The sequence below is a fragment of the Podarcis cretensis genome, assembly GCF_951804945.1.
Source record: "Podarcis cretensis genome assembly, chromosome: 15".
NCBI classification, from domain to species: domain Eukaryota; kingdom Metazoa; phylum Chordata; class Lepidosauria; order Squamata; family Lacertidae; genus Podarcis; species Podarcis cretensis.
Genome location: NC_137185.1, coordinates 15,457,026 through 15,474,197, shown reverse-complemented (window position 1 = coordinate 15,474,197; position 17,172 = coordinate 15,457,026). Strand labels below are relative to the sequence as shown.

General features: G+C 44.8%; 1 protein-coding gene across 3 annotated transcripts in view; it reads left to right on the top strand.

Moving 5' to 3' along the window:
• The window catches only part of LOC307203614 (merlin-like), a 30,810-nt gene that overhangs the window by 770 nt on the left and 12,868 nt on the right, over positions 1–17,172 (top strand). For 2 of the 3 annotated variants that reach the window (XM_079954536.1, XM_079954534.1), the window contains exons 2-9: positions 3,238–3,388; positions 4,020–4,145; positions 5,537–5,659; positions 7,939–8,022; positions 11,275–11,343; positions 12,534–12,616; positions 13,032–13,107; positions 15,294–15,431. In XM_079954536.1, coding sequence (XP_079810662.1) covers positions 3,299–3,388; positions 4,020–4,145; positions 5,537–5,659; positions 7,939–8,022; positions 11,275–11,343; positions 12,534–12,616; positions 13,032–13,107; positions 15,294–15,431 — 789 coding nt within the window. In that variant the 5' untranslated portion in view covers positions 3,238–3,298. The remainder of the gene's footprint in view (positions 1–3,237; positions 3,389–4,019; positions 4,146–5,536; positions 5,660–7,938; positions 8,023–11,274; positions 11,344–12,533; positions 12,617–13,031; positions 13,108–15,293; positions 15,432–17,172) is intronic. The other variant, XM_079954535.1, reaches the window with a different exon arrangement.

The window sequence follows — 17,172 nt, the reverse complement described above, 5'->3', positions numbered from 1 at the left end:
TGGTGTACAGAACCTGGGAATAGAATCCACATGCCATAGAAATGCAACTGGTACTCCAGCAAGAAAACGTGGCAAAACCAAAATCTGCCTTTCAAAATCACAATAAAACAATAAAATATATTTATTTTATTTATTATAAAATAAATAAAACTAAAAAGCACCTCCAGATGCTTTGAACTACAACTGCTGTTGGTCCTTGCAACATTTAGATCTTCAATATCTATTCTGCTAATGCAAAAAATAAAAATAAAAATCACACGTTCCATGTTTCCTCTTTGCATTAATACTCCCCCCTCCCCCTCCCCCGTGTTCTGGGTATTGGATGTGCTTGCACTGGTAGTGTTGCTGCTGCAGCATCTCTATTGCCAACCTGGTGTCATCCAGTTGCTTTGAACTACAACTCCCATCAGCCCTTGCAGCCAGAAAAGCCATGGAAACTGGCAGCCACTGCACCTGGAGGGCACCACATTGGCTATCCTTGTTCCATTGCAAGCTAAGGCTGGTCCATTAGAGTGAACAGGGCACTTCCTTACCAGTCTCAGTCTGCCCTCAGCCTACCTCCTGCCTGCTTTCCTGCTTACACCCAACACAGGAGGTGGCAGGACTACTGTGAAGGACAAGCCGAGCCATTATGACTAGTAGCCATCAATAGCCCTCCATGTCACCTTCCTCCAGTCTCAGCATTTTCCCTGTAGAACTCAGCAGGAAGGAGGATGGGGACAAAACTAGGTTTAGTTGGCTTTGTCTATCGTTGGTTTTGGCTCTACCTCCTGTTTGACTCCCTGCCTTAGGTCCCACCAGCTCTCACTGGGTACCAGACATCACTGTCCACTGCTTGCAGAGTTGGAAGGGACCACGAGGGTCATCTGGTCCAACCCCCTGCGACGCAGGATTCTTGGCCCAACATGGGGCAAAATGATTAAGAGCCTCACGCTGAACCAACTGAGCTGAGGAGTTTGTCCTTATCCTGAGATAGCTGTTCCAAATTACCCTTGGGAAGTCCAGTCCCCAGTGCCCTAGGGATGCTTGAAGGAGATACATTGTTTACAGCTCTGCAATAATGTGTCATCTCCCCCCCCCCCCAATACAGTGGTACCTCAGGTTACAGACGCTTCAGGTTACAGACTCCGCTAATCCAGAAATAGTACCTCGGGTTAAGAACTTTGCTTCAGGATGAGAACAGAAATCGTGCTCTGGTGGCGCGGCGGCAGCGGGAGGCCCCATTAGCTAAAGTGGTGCTTTAATTTAAGAACAGTTTCAGGTTAAGAACGGACCTCCAGAACAAATTAAGTACTTAAGCCGAGGTACCACTGTAATAGAAAACCTCCAGGGCAGCAATATTTTGGCTAGAGCACCTTTTTTCTCCCTCCTGTGGCTTCCAGCAACAGGAACATTACTTGCCTCCAGTAATGTGAAAGAAGAGCATAGCCAACATGGCCCAGATGAACATATCAAAACGTTTTGATGCATTGTAATTCATGTTCATAGTTTGGTCGATATTATTTATGTTCTGATTTTCAAACTTGTTTTTAACCTTGGCTTTTGCTGGCAATTGTAACAATGCATTTTCACAAGGACTCCCCCCCAAAACAAACAACCCTCAAAGTGATTTGGAAATGCGGAGAACTGTCTTAAGACTGGGACAATGAAAATGGGGGAAACTGACAGGTTTGCCCAACTTTAGTGGCAACAAGCAACTGTTGATGGGGATAACAGCCATGTCCTCCTCAGGCCTTGAACTCCTTTGGCAAAGGCTTTGACAAAAATATGCTCATAGAAGACTGTTCATAGAAAGGCAAAGCAAATGGCCCTTGGGGGCAGGGCGTGGTGCAAGAAGAGGTAGAGAAACTAGATGACTTTCTGCTTCATTGAGCTATTCAGCTGTCCTAGCAGATTAGGGTTATCTTTTTCTTCATTTGAATAGAAAGGCAAACCTTATATCAATCAGTTGCCACCACCGACCACACCAGGGGCTGGTCAGCTTGAGGGCACTGGGACAGATCCCTCCCATGAAGTCATTTTAAAATCTGGCTCCTGGCAGCCCCTCCAAATTTTAAATTGGGACGCGATTCACCTTTTGCCTACACTTGAAAGGGAAGCAGCATTGCTCCTATGGCAAATTCTCCGTGAAGTGCATCTGCTGTTCATCTCTCATTACCTTGGCCCACGGGCCGAGACATTTTGATGCTGAGAGGCAGAACATTTAAATGTCACCCCCTGTGCGGACAAGAATAGGATAGTCAATTATTTCTTGCCTTATCTGCTGCCCTTTAGTGCTGCTCTGAAATTTGCTGCCTGAGGTACACGGATTTGCCGTGCCAATTTCATTCTCCCCCACCTTTCATCCACTGTCACCTTCCAGAGAGGACATGATTGAAGTTTATAAAAGTATGCAGTGTGGAGAAAGGAGAGAGAAGTACCCCCCAAAAAACCCTATTTATTTATTGATTGATTGATTGCTCTATAAGACTCACTTTTTACCTCCTAAAAGACTCACTTATTTTTTGCTCTATAAGACTCACTTTTTCCCTCCTAAAAAGTAAGGGGAAATGTGTGTGCGTCTTATGGAGCGAATGCAGGCTGCGCAGCTATCACAGAAGCCAGAACAGCAAGAGGGATTGCTGCTTTCATTGCACAGCGATCCCGCTTGCTGTTCTGGCTTCTGAGATTCAGAATATTTTTTTCCTTGTTTTCCTCCTCCAAAAACTAGGTGCGTCTTGTGGTCTGGTGCGTCTTATAGAGCGAAAAATATGGTATTTATTTATTGCATTTCTACCCTCCCTTATCCTCCAAAAAGCTCAAGGTGGTGTATGTGGTATTTTCCCTATCTCATTTCATCCTCACCACAACCTTCTGCGTTAGGTTATGCTGAGAGGCAGTGACTGTTTGTAAGAGCTGTTTGACAATGGAACGGACTCCCTCAGATAGTGGTGGGCTCTCCTTCATTGGTGGTCTTTAAGCAGAAGTCAGACGGCCATCTTTTCAGGGAGTCTTTAGCTGTGAATCCTGCACTGCAGGGGGTTGGACTATGACCCTGAGGCCCCTTCCAACTCTGTGATTCTGTGACCAGCCGAAGGTCACCAAATGTGCTTCATGACCCAGTGGGGATTCAAACCCTGGTCTCTGCCAGGCCCTAGTCCAACACACTAAGCACTACAGTGCACTCTTATTAGGGAGTCAAGAGTCAGGCTAGGGCTGCAATGATGTTGATGCTGTTTATCTCTTCTTTTCATGCAGCTGCTTGTTTGCATTGGATTGCAGGCATCCTTTGTGTGGCTTTCCCTGCAGGCATAAAAATATGTCCATCACGGGGCTGAAGAGGAAGCAGCCAAAAACGTTTAAGGTGAAAGTTATAACGATGGAAATCGAAATGGAGTTTAGTTGCGAGGTAAGTGGCTTTTCTTTTTTTTAAAAAAAGCCAAAATTAAGGTGCAGAAATGCTTCCATCGGCACTTTAGGGTTTGCATATAAAATTGGGCATTGGAGTGGAGAAAGCGGATAGAGATTCCCCCCCCCCTCCACCTCTCCCATAATGCTAGAACTTGTGGAGAAGCTGAGTGCTGGAAGATTTAGGACAGGCAAAATAAAGGGCTTCTTCAGACAATGTAAACTATGGAACTCACTCCTGTAGGAGGCGGTGAAGGCCGCTAGGTTGGAGGGTATAATCTTATACACAACTGTCAAGTCCTCCCTTTCCTTGTCTTTTTTCCTCATCCAAGCAGCTCCAAATATTGTAATCTTTTCTTCTAAGGGAGTTGCTGCAGCCCTTTGACCAGTATGGTTGCCCTTTCCGGGCTTCTGGCACTGGCCACACGCTTTCAACAATAAGGGCTAGGAACTTGATCTTTCCACAGAGCTGAATTCTGCACCCCACACTACAAGATATGCCTCTTCTTTGCTTGCACTGTTTGAGTTCTCTCATCTTAGGCCAGCAATGGAGTGGGTCATCCCTTTCTAAAAACCAGGCTGTTGAGTTTCTCTTGGCTTTTCCCACTGATGTTCTGTCTTTCTTCCTATAGATGAAATGGAAGGGGAAGGACCTTTTTGACCAGGCGTGTCGCGCGCTGGGCCTGCGGGAATCCTGGTTCTTTGGCTTGCAGTACTCTATCAAAGGAATGAACACCTGGTTGAAGATGGATAAAAAGGTCTGGAGGCTAAACTTTAGCTTGCAAAAGAGCTTGCATGGCAATCGAGAAAGTCTTAGTAAACTTGATTCGTGCTGCTCCAGATGATAGGACCCGATTCAGTGGATTCAAGTGGCAAGAAATGAAATTCCGTCTAAGTATTAGGAAGAATGATAAAAAACTGTTTGACAGAGGAACGGACAACCCCAGAACATAGTGGACTGTCCTTCATTGGAGGAGGTTTTTAAGCAAAGGTTGGATGGCCATCTGTCAGGGATTATTGTGATTCCTGCATTTCAGGGGGTTGGACTAGATGACCCTAGGAGGTCCCTTCCAACTTGACAATTCTATGATTCTATACTTGGGAATGCTGCCAGGAAGTGAACTTGGGACTTTCTGCGTAGAAGGCAAATGCTCTACCATTGAGTTACAATAGCCCTTTCCTGTTGCATCTCACTGTGTAGCCATAGAAAAGCCACCACACTTTCTGACCTTAGCTGCAAACTGGGCCAGTATATATTGCAGAATGGTGGGTGGGTTTCTCAAAGAGAGCAGGGCTTTGCCTAAAGCAACCAAATGTGTTCCTGGCAAAGTATTGCCGTTGCACAGTGGCTCAGCTGCTCATCTTTCTTTCTTTCTGTCTGTCCATCTTTCTCTCTCAAAAAGGAGTTCTAATACTCTAAAATACTTTAAAACACAGAGAAGGAAAAGGAAGTTGAAAAGGTACACGTGTAACTAATTCTTCTCTCTTTCACCATGTAATGCTATATATATGTGCTATATATTAGGTTTGGGGCACCTTAATCCCTCCAGATGTAGCTGAACTACAGTTCGCATCACCCCCAGCAGGCAGGGCCAATGGGATGCTCAGGAACATATCTGATGATTCCCACACTATCTTTATTTCTACCTATAATCCCTAAAGTGGTAAATACATTAAATCTATTAATATAAAATGTTTAAGTTCATAAATATTCTAAATATTGGAATATAGTATTACCAACATTATCCTCTATAAATACAGTTGTACCTTGGTTTTCAAACAGCTTAGTTCTCAAAGGTTTTGGCTCCCGAACACCACAAACCCAGAAGTGAGTGTTCCGATTTGCGAACTATTTTTGGAAGCCAAACGTCCGATAGGGCTTTCGTGGCTTCTGATTGGCTGCAGGAGCTTCCTGCAGCCAATCAGAAGCCACACTTTGGTTTCCGAATGTTTTGGAAGTCGAACGGACTTCCAGAACGGATTCCATTCTACTTCCGATGTACGACTGTATAATCAAACCCAATATTTAAAATACACATGTATACTAAAAGTCCATAAATTTACAAAGATATAAACCTTATAAAGAACAATATAAGATTTCATTTATTTTAAATGTTCTTTAAAACTGATTCCCTTTGTTCTTCAACAGGTTCTGGATCAGGAAATTCCCAAGGAAGATCCCATCAGATTTTGTTTTTTAGCAAAATTTTACCCTGAGAAAGTTGAAGAGGAACTTCTGCAGGAGATCACACAACACCTCTTTTTCCTGCAGGTCAGAAGGTATTTCTTTTATTTTAAAGTTGACTTTTGAATTGCTGTAGTTACCTTCTGGGCGTTTGGTGTGTCTGACCCCTAGGTTTTGGAATTACCATCTGCTTATTCTTTCACGCTGTGCCTCCTGTCAGTGGCGAGAGCTTGTGAAGAGTTAATTTTCTGGCTTGAGCAGGTTTCCTTGTGAAAGGTTTTTCTTCTGTTGCTGTTATATATTTCTTTTCAAGATCACCTTGACAATTATTTGTGTTGAGCTGTTTTGCAAAGGCGAAGGCACTAAAGGCTGCCTCCCCCCTCCCCCCCCCGGTTCCTTTCATCTCTGAAAACCTGCACTTTCATTTTCTTCTCTTTCAAACCAGCCTTGGCTTGCCTTGACTTTGAGGAATGCAATTCGCCTGTAATTATTTTTTTCCTGTTCCAAAAGAAATGCAAAATGGGGAGCAGAGTGAGGAAATTGACGCATTAGAACTTGCAGAGGTTCCTGACGGTTAAGAATCAGACATCGCACCTGCAGCAGAATAATTGGGGACGGGGGAGCGGGGGGGCAGAGAGAGCGTGTATAGGCAGCTGGGTGCTTCAAGGCATTCAAATGAACAGATTAAATTAAAGCAGGGAGTGGGAAGTCTGGCCACACTTCCTCTGCAGCCACACCCCTCAGTGGGCTTTCCACCCTCTTCAAGTGTTTTGGCTTGGCGGTGTCCCTGAACTCTGATCATGCCTCTTGGATAGAGGAGAAAGACAGATGTGTGTTTAGAGAAACTAATATTTTAAAACCACAAGAAGAGCCTGCTGGATCAGGCTCAGGGCCCATCTAGTCCAGCATCCTGTTCTCACAGTGGCCAGCATAGCTGTCAACTTTTCCCTTTTCTTGTGAGGAATCCTATTCAGAATAAGGGAATTTCCCTTTAAAAAAGGGAAACATTGACAGCTATGGTGGCCAGCCAGATGACTGTTGGAAACCTGGAACTAGGACACAAACATAAGAGCCCTCTGCCCTCCTGAGGTTTCCAGAAACTGGTGTTCAGAAGCGTGGCTACCTCCGGCCATAGAGACAGAGCATAGCCATTATGGCCAATAGCCATTGATAGCCCTCTCCTCCTCCATGAATTTATCCAATCCTCTTTTAAAGCTGTCAGAATTGGTGGCCATCACTGCCTCTTGTGGGAGGGAGTTCCACAGTTTAACTCTGACCTGCCTTTCTTTGGTCTGTCCTGAATCTTATAGCTTTCAGCATCGTTTCATGTCCATGGGTTCTAATGTCCTGAGAGAGGAAGGAAAACCTTTCTTGGTCCATTTTCTCACTGGCCACTCCATGTTGAGCTAGATGGACCCTTCTTGGTTCAGCGCATGGGTAGGCAAACTAAGGGACGTGGGTGGCGCTGTGGGTTAAACCACAGAGCCTAGGACTTGCCAATCAGAAGGTCGGCGGTTCGAATCCCCGCGACGGGGTGAGCTCCCGTTGCCTGGTCCCTGCTCCTGCCAACCTAGCAGTTCAAAAGCATGTCAAAGTGCAAGTAGATAAATAGGTACCGCTCCAGCAGGAAGGTAAACGGCGTTTCCGTGCGCTGCTCTGGTTCACCAAAGAGGCTTAGTCTTGCTGGCCACATGACCCGGAAGCTGTACACCGGCTCCCTCGGCTATTAAAGCGAGATGAGCACCGCAACTCCAAAGTCGGCCACAACTGGACCTAATGCTCAGGGGTCCCTTTACCTTTAGGCAAACTAAGGCCCGGGGGCTGGAGCCGGCCAATTCGCCTTCTCAATCTGGCCCGCAGACGGTCTGGGAATCAACATCTTTTTACATGAGTAGAATGTGTTCTTTTATTTAAAATGCATCTCTGGATTATTTGTGGGGCATAGGAATTCGTTCATCCCCCCCCCCCAAAATAGTCCGGCCCCCCACAAGGTCTGAGGGAAAGTGGACCAGTCCCCTGCTGAAAAAGTTTGCTGACCCTGGTTTAACGCTTCCCAGGAGTGCTTATTTTCTAACTGCCAGCAGTTTTGTATGTGGTGAGAGGATAGCATATGAACATTCCTTAGTTAGCAACGATGCTTTAAAAAGGGGTAATTGACAGCCTGAAATGTTCTTGGGTACAGCTCACAAGTCTGCAGTTGCTGCCAGAGATTCTTTTCTTTCCCACTTATAACTCGGCTAACGGTTACTTTTCATGTGCCAAGACAAAGTCTGGGCATGTATTGCTTTGTTTTCAAGCTTGTCTAAGCCTTGGATTTCTCTCTCTCCTCTCCACCTCCCCCCTCTTCTTCCGCCTCCACCCCCCAGGTTAAGAAACAAATACTGGATGAAGAAATCTACTGCTCTCCTGAGGCTACAATTTTGTTAGCGTCTTATGCTGTTCAAGCCAAGGTGAGGTTTTGAAATTGCTTGGTTGTCACCTTCTATTGCTTGCAGAACAACATTAAAAAAAACCTTTTGCTTAATCACACAGTGCTAATTAATGCAGGAAAGCACCCATTTAAAGCAGTGCTGGAAAACAGGATTTTGGCACCTTGTTTTCTTCTCATTTGGGTGTTGGTTGGTTTTTTAGCTTGTTTATGCAAGAAGGTATATGAACATATCCTAATTCAAAGAGCTTGCAGGAGGGTGAAAAACAGAGCAGTTCTTCTTTAAAATTTATTTTTATTAAAATTTTCTTGGTTTACAAAAGTACGTGCCTTGTCTCTTTTTTCAGGTTGTACAGTCTATCTTACAAATCAGCTACATTTGTTGTGAGACATTCGGGTTGAATACAGTATAAGGTTGGGGAAGAAGAGGGGGGGAGAGCAGAGGTGGGGTGGGGAGGCTTATATTCTTTTGCATAGTGTACGTGTGGGGTTTTGTGTCAGCGTCAACTAGGTAGGTTCTTTTTTTCTTCGTTTATTACATTTCCTTGGTCATGAGAGGTGTTGGGGCAAGGTGTGGTTGGTTGTCTGTGGCTGGCTGCAGTGGAGTTTGTTTGCATTTGTGAGGGGAGGGAAGGCTTGTTGGGTCAGGTAACCCAGATTGATTCATATGCTGTCGGTGGATTCTTGTTGTGTTGGGCTGTGTATGTGATAAAGGGGGGCCATTATGGGGTGAAGGCGTCCTCTTCTGTTTGTCCCCGTGTCAGTTTCAGTTTATTGGTTAGCTTTTTTAGTAAGGTCGTTTCCCATACAGTTTGATACCATTGGTCCACAGGTCTCTCCAATGTTTGGCTCTGAGGCTTCTAGCTGCTGAGAGTAGGTGGGTTATAAGTTCTGTATAATGTTGAGTGTTCATTCTGATCTTGGAAGATGTTCAGTAGGGCCAGTTCTGGGGTGAGCTCTAATACCTGTTTAGTTATTTTGCATATCTCTTGTAGGACTGCTATCCAGAAGGGTTGATTTTAGGGCATCCCCACCACATGTGGAAGTATGTGCCTGTGGAGGTACAACCTCTCCAACATCTTGGTGAGGTACCTGGGCATATCAGTGCCAGTTTCTGTGGTGTTAAGTACCATCTATAAGTGAGTTTCAGAGTGAGTTCCCTTCTTTTGGCTGATATGGACTTAAAGGGAGGTTTAGACCACATTCTAATCCATTGGATGGGGTTTATTTCATAGCCTATGTCGTGCTCCCATTGTTCTTTGATTGCATCAAGGGGGTTGTGGGGTTTTCGAATAGTATTTTGTATATTATGGATACCATCCCTTTGCCGTGTCCCTCTGCTGTCAGGAGAAGGTTTTCGAAGGTGGTCAGGGGCCTAGTGGCTAGTGATTTTACTGCTGGATTGTTTAAGAAGGCATGTAGTTGACTGTGGTGTTAGCAAACTAGTCCCCTAGTTTGTCTTGTATTTCTTGTGTTGGTATGGGTTTGTTCTTTTTGTAGAAGAGTTTAAGGAGTTTTTTGGCTCCTGTTTGTAGTGTGGTGAGAGGGTCATAATGTCTTGTTATAATTTGCCAAATTTTGACGTTGGTTTTTTAAGGGATGCCCTCTCCTTTATGCAGGCTCCTCTGGTGACCGCTTTCATTGTGTCCTAGAGGAGCGGGGTTGTTATGTTGCCCATGTCGTTGTCCTTTAAGTACCAGCATGGATCCACATGGATCGTCAGGATTTTTGCATTGGGCTACTCCAAACTCACTGTCAGATCACACGTCTGGGGCCACAGCATGAACCACAAAAATCATATATCCACTATTTCATTTAGAATTTTTTTTCTTGTTTTCCTCCTCTAAAAACTACGTGCGTGTTATGGTCTGGTGCATGTTATAGAGTGAAAAATACGGTAGTTTTGGAGAGTTTTCAAGAGACTCTCTCTAGCTAGTTGGTTTGTGGCAGAGCAGTTCTTTTGCAGACACTTCTGGTTTTGCAAATAAGGCTTCCTGCAGGCTCCAAAGACATGGAAGTCTGGTGCAGCCTCCTCTCTGACTGTGATTTCACTGGGCATTGTTCACCTCAGCTTCTCTGAGATTAAATTTACATATTTTCTACCTTGATGTAGTATTTTATTTTTTTTAGTCATTGTTTTAGGCCTCTGCACTATTCATTTAAAGCAGCACAATGCCACTTTAAGAAGCCGTGTACCACTTTAAAAAGTACCATATTGGACTGAATATAAGCCACACGTTTTTCCAAATTCTGACAGTGAAACGTGTGTGTGGCTTATATAAGTGTGGCAAACATAAGTGTGGCTTATATTTGTGACCTTCCTTTTCTTCTGACAGCTCTGGGGAGGCTTGAGAGCAGTGGGGGACTGTGTTGTATAACATTCTTTCGTTCTTTTAATTTTTTTAATACATTGTATGATTCTATCTCCTGCCAACCTAGCAGTTCAAAAGCACATCAAAGTGCAAGTAGATAAATAGATACCACTCCGGCAGGAAGGTAAACGGCGTTTCCGTGCGCTGTTCTGGTTCGCCAGAAGCGGCTTAGTCATGCTGGCCACATGACCCGGAAGCTGTACACCGACTCCTTCGGCCAATAAAGCGAGATGAGCACTGCAACTCCAGAGTCGTCCACGACTGGACCTAATGGTCAGGGGTCCCTTTACCTTTACCTTTAAGATTCTATCAAAAAATGAATAAAACATAGTTTTAAATAAATCACTCCAACTGAACACTAGCAATGACCAGCTCATTTAAAATACATCCTGCTGATGATTCTTTCTTGCCTCCTGCAAAAGTTAGCATACAAATACAAGATGAGCCTTGCTGGATCAGGCCAATGGCCCATCTAGTCCAGTATCCTTTTATCCTAGAGGCCAAATACCTCAAAGAACCTAGAAATCTAGATAGACTGCCTCTGGACCTGGAGGTTCCATAAGAAACCTACTGGATCAGGCCAAAGGGGACCCATCTATTCCAGCATCTTTTTCCCATATTGGCCAACCCCAAATGCCTGAGGGAAAGTTCATTGGAAGTGTGATGGCCTGCTGAAGCAGTTCATATCTGTTGGGTTTAATATGCTCGCCGGGGAATGTGTTGGGATTGAAGACGAATATCATTTCATTTGTTGCCCTGAACTGCCTTCATCCTCTCCCCCTGCTGAGGATTCTGTTACCCTTTTAGCAAGCTTTTTCCTCCTAGCTGGCTACTTCCTTCATGGCATGTTCTGTGAAAGGGTCACCGTCTTTCCTGATCTCTTTCTCTTCTTTGTGTTACAGTATGGTGACTACGACCCAAACCTGCACAAGCCGGGCTTCCTGGTTCCAGAGGAGCTTTTACCAAAGAGAGTAAGTTTCCTTTTTTTTAAAAAAAAAAAAAAAAGACAATCACCACCACCACCACCAGCAGCAGCCAGAGTAGGCTGGTGGAGTTGGGCAGGTAGTGGGGCAGACTGGAATTTCAGGACCTGGGACAGTTCTGAAATAGCTACTTGCTGCAACGAGAACTTGATCTATTAGTGTGGTAGCACCTACAGTGGTGCCTCGCAAGACGAAATTAATCCGTTCCGTGAGGCTCTTCGTATAGCGGTTTCTTCGTCTTGCGAAGCAAGCCCATTGACAGCTTAGCGGATTAGCGCTATTAGCGGTTTAGCGGCTTTTAGCGGATCAGCTGATAAGCGGCTTATCAGTGGCTCAGCTGATAAGCGGCTTAGGGCTTAGGAAAAGGGGGAAAAAAGGGAAAAAACCCCGCAGGAACTCGCAAGATATTTTCATCTTGCGAAGCAAGCCCATAGGGAAATTCGTTTTGCGAAGCGCCTCCAAAACGGAAAACCCTTTTGTCTAGCGGGTTTTCCGTCTTGCGAGGCATTCGTCTTGCGGGGCACCACTGTACATGCTGGAACGCTTTGCCTATTGACACCGGGAAAGTGCCTTCACTGTACTCTTTCTAGCGCCTGCAAAATATTGATTTATGTTTTGATCCGCTGATAGTTTATTGCCAGAATTATTTTTAAACAGTTGCTTTTATAATTTTATTGTTTTATACTCTTTGTACACTGCAGACAGGGTCTGTCCCTAGTCACAATGTGGCTTTAGAGCTCAGAGGTCAATAGCCGACAAGATTTTCTCACTGCGTCAGCTGCAGGAGAAATATCAAGAGCAGAGACTTCTCTTGTACATCACCTTCATAGTCCTGACGAAGACACTCATCTTTAACCAGGCCTTTGATTGATTGATTGACATTCAGTGCCTTTTAAAATGTGTTCGGGTGGGATTATTGGGTTGTTCTTGTTTTTATTTTATGTCTTTTGTGTTTTTATATTGTGATTTTATTCTGTGAACCGTCCTGAGACTTGCTGGTATGGGGCGGTATACAGTTATTATTATTATTATTATTATTATTATTATATGGGGCGGTATACTATTATTATTATTATTATTATTATTTTAAAAAAGATGTGGATTTGGGGGCTCCTGAGAAGACCAGCTTTGGGATTTGGAGAAGGGAACAGCTGCACTCATTTCCTTTTCCTTTCCAGGTCCTCCGCCAATATCAGATGACACCTGACATGTGGGAAGAGAGGATTACAGCCTGGTACGCTGGGCACCGGGGCATAGCCAGGTACTGGGGCACCTGTGTCTGAGGCCATAGCATGGGGCAGGAGGAGGCAGCTGAGCGGCTGATGCGTCTTCACTGTCCTATCAAACGTTGCTGGAGCAAATTAAGAAGTGAGGCTGCTTCTTAGGTGCTTCTTTTTCATACTAGAATGCAAGGGCAGGAAAAAACAACAAGTGGGTGGAGCAATGAAGATAAATTTTACCTTTCTTACAGCAGGCTGCTTTCCACATGCCTTTTCATATTGTTTTGCTGCAGCTTGTAAGTTGTTTCGATTGGTGCGAATGGAAAAGCAGAAGAGAAATCCTACAAAATAATTAAATGTTGCTCACTAGTGTGTTGCAGAGGGTTGGGCTGGATTACTCTTTGGGTCCATTTCGACTGTAAAATTCTATATTTCTCTATTGTCCTCTTCTCTTAGGTATGAAGCTGAGATGAACTATCTTAAAATTGCACAAGACTTGGAGATGTATGGGGTCAATTATTTTCCTATAGCTGTAAGTGTCTATGTTGTTGTGGTTTTTAAATGCAGCTATATTTTTCTGGATGCATGAAGTTTGCTCCTTTAAAATTGGCAGCAGGGAGTGGGGGGCTGGGGGGGGGGGAGAAGGTGGCTCAGTCTCCTATAGAGAAAGTCAGGGCAGAGCAGCAGTGGATTTGAGTGGATTTGAGCTGGGAGAGGCTTAACCCCATCCCCTCTGTATTGCAGGGTCCAGCTAGGACCATCCTGTCCTGTCCCCTTTATAAAGATCTGAGGAATGAGATCATTACCCCACTCTTACTTACCATCCCAGGCCGCCCATCTGAGGCCACATTGTTCTTTCTTTTATCAGATCAAAATGATCAGACAACAGCAAAGGTTGCTAGGTTTATCGAGGGTGCAATGAGATTAAGGGCCACTATCTGAACGATAATCTTGGCCATTTGATTGCCCTTTTTACCCATTGCTGTCTTTTTTATCTGTATAGATTTTATTTGTATGTATTGCTTGTTTTATGTTGCTATGGCCGTTGGCTAATGCGAATAAAGTTTTATCTTATCTTATCTTATCTTATCTTATCTTATCTTATCTTATCTTATCTTATCTTATCTTATCTTATCTTATCTAGGACCATCAGACAGTTAGGAAGTGTATAGATGACATCTTTAGAGTAAATTGCCAGTATGAGCCCTCCAAATTGGATCAGAGCCCTAGAGTGGGAGAAAGAGGGGTCCTTTCACCCTTGGCCTTCTGCTGTGGTGCCAATCCAAATCAAGCTTCCTGTGACTGCTTTGTGCATTTTTTTGCATGGGGCGGGGGGAGGCTCCCCCTGGAAACACAAATAGCAGGCCTACGTGTGTCCATCCAGATCTGGATTGCAGCAAGGGGGCAAAGCATTGGAGTGTCTCCTGCTGGAAACCAGTGCCCCATGTGGCTAGCTGCACAACTGCAGCTTCTTAGGGGAGAAGACCTGCTGGGACAGGCCAATGGCTGACCTAGTCTAGCATCGTGTTCTGACAGGGACTATCCAGATGCCTTAATGGGAAACCAGCAAGCAGATTAAAAGCACAAGAGCACTCCCCTCCCCATGTTGTTTCCGGCAACTGGTATTCAGAAGCATTGCTTCCTCCAACTGTGGAGGCAGAGCAGAGCCATCGTGGCTAACAGTCATCGAGAGCCCTCTCCTCTTTGAATTTGCCCAGTCGTCTTTTCAAGTCATCCAAGTTGGCAGCCATCACTGCCTCCTGTGGGAGGGAGTTCCATAATTTAACTTTGCACTGCATGAAGTAACCCTTCCCTTTTATCTGCCCTGAATCTTCCAACATTCAGCTTTGATGAGAGCCAGTGTGGTGTAGTGGTTAAGAGCGGTGGACTCGTAATCTGGTGAACCAGGTTCGCTTCCCCGCTCCTCCACATGCAGCTGCTGGGTGACCTTGGGCCAGTCACACTTCTCTGAAGTCTCTCAGCCTCATTCACCTCACAGAGTGTTTGTTGTGGGGGAGGAAGGGAAAAGGAGATTGTTAGCTGCTTTGAGACTTCTTAGGGTAGTGATAAAGTGGGATATCAAATCCAAACTTCTTCTTCTTCTTCTTTGCTGGATGTTCCCAAGTTCTAATGTTATGAGAGGGAGAAAATATTCTCTGTGTACACTCTCTCCATACCATGCATAGATATTTTGTCATGACACCTCTTATTTGCCTTTCCCCTAAACTTAAAAAGTCCCAAACACTTCCAGAGGCTGACCTTTGGCTCCCATTGGGTAGGAAGGAGCTTGTAAGGGATGGCTTTGCCACTGAGCCTTGCTTGAACCACCAGGTCTACCTGATCTCTGGTGTGACTTGTGTTCCATCATGCTCTTTTGTACTGAATCTTGGTTTCCCTGTGATCTGCTCTGATCTAGATGCTTCTTCAGTTCTGACTCCCAGTTCTAGGCTCCTGATTCACTCCCATGGCCCAGCCCTAATCAGGATGGAATCCCCAGCAATTTATTTGAAGAAGCCACTTGTGTGATTGCTAATTTTGTGTGTGGTGCCTCACTTAGTTTGCTATCTGGGTTCAGGCTCCAGCAGCCAACTTTCAGCCTCCTACCTGGCCCATTCTCAGGCTGTGTCTGAGAACTGATGCCTGAGAATCAGTCAAGCCTTGGCTAAAGAGATTCTTTTCTTCACTCTGGACATTTGCCTCCAACATCTGTTCCTGCAGCAAAAGAAGAATTGTACAGACTTTCTGCTTGGCGTCGATGCCAAAGGGATCCATGTCTACAGCATCAACAACCGCTTCTCTCCAAACAAATCTTTTGAATGGAGCAGCATCAGGAACATTTCCTACAGCGAGAAAGAGGTAGGTAGGTAAAGGTAAAGGTAAAGGGACCCCTGACCATTAGGTCCAGTCGTGACTGACTCTGGGGTTGCGGCACTTATCTCGCTTTATTGGCCGAGGGAGCAGGCGTACAGCTTCCGGGTCATGTGGTCAGCATGACTAAGCTGCTTCTGGCGAACCAGAGCAGCACACGGAAACGCCGTTTACCTTCCCACCGGAGCGGTACCTATCTATCTACTTGCACTTGGACGTGCTTTCGAACTGCTAGGTTGGCAGGAGCAGGGACTGAGCAACGGGAGCTCACCCCGTCGCGGGGATTCGAACCGCCGACCTTCGGATCGGCAAGTCCTAGGCTCTGTGGTTAACCCACAGTGCAACCCGTGTCCCGTAGGTAGGTAGGTAGGTAGGTAGGTAGGTAGGTGTGTTTTATTAAGGGGTGGCAGAACTGGAGAAGGTTGGGTTTTGCCTTTATGCTCTGGCTCCACTTCTGTCTATGAAATTCATTTAATTTTCCACTTTTCCACAAGAACTTAACCGACAGCTGAGAAGGTATGGCAACTGATAGAAGGATCTCAGCTATGGGGATATGCACTTCAGGATAGTCTAGAGCAGTGTTTCCCAACTTTTTTTGGCCACTGTCCCCTTGGTTCCATAAACTCATCCTCAGAGTCCCCTACCCTATCCTATGGAAAAGCATCATTCCAAAAAGTGGTTTGCTGACCCACTAAGGAAGATAATAACACAATAAAATTCAGCAAATAATATATAACGTGAAAAAATATTTTTACGCTTTCTGACTGATGTAAAAATTGTGTTATTCAATTGAATATTGGATATAGATAAAGATTTTGTTCTAACTCTCGCAGTATTAATTGCATTTAACCTTTTAGGTAGAATGCATTAGGCTTGATTTTTGTGTGCATTTTGCGGCTCTCATACGCTGCATTCCACCTCTCCTTATTTGACCACAGAGAGGCACAAATGAAATGGTCACTCAGGAGGTTTGGCTATGCCTGTTTTGACTTAACACTGGGTTGTTGATCTTTCCTTGAAGCTCTTTGACATGTTTTGGGAACAGGGAAGTAAGACAGGAGATTGAAGTGTCAATAGCTCCTACTGAAGGCATGGCTGTCAAGGTAACAGAGGTTAAAGTGCAAAAGCGGAGAGCAGATGCTTTGGGGCACCCCAGAGTAATTGTGGGGGAGCATATATCAGTATGGAGCTATACGTGTTTTACATCCCATGACCTGCAACCTTTCCTGATGTAGGGAGAACAATGTTTTAAAGTTTACAACTCTTTGTGTGCTATGTATATAAGTTTTCTTATAATGTGCCTCATGGCAGTTTTTCTATCTAGAAGTTCTGCTGAGCAGCTGGTTAGCAGGGCTGGCCTATAGTTTTAGGCAGTGCTTTTTTCTAAAAAAAAATATTTAGGGGTACTCTCGTTTTGACTCAAGAAAAATCACCATTTGGGGGAAATAAATACAGTAAATGGACAAAAGTACAAAGATTAACAAAATGTTTAGGGGGATGCACTGGTTTTAGGGATATTTTTGCAATAGTTTTAATAAACCAGGTCCCTACAGCAGGCATAGGCAAACTCGGCCCTCCAGATGTTTTGGGACTACAACTCCCATCATCCCTAGCTAACAGGACCAGTGGTCAGGGATGATGGGAGTTGTAGCCCCAAAACATCTGGAGGGCTGAATTTCCCTATGCCTGCCCTACAGGATGCTGAGATTGTTGTTAGTCTCTTGGTCTC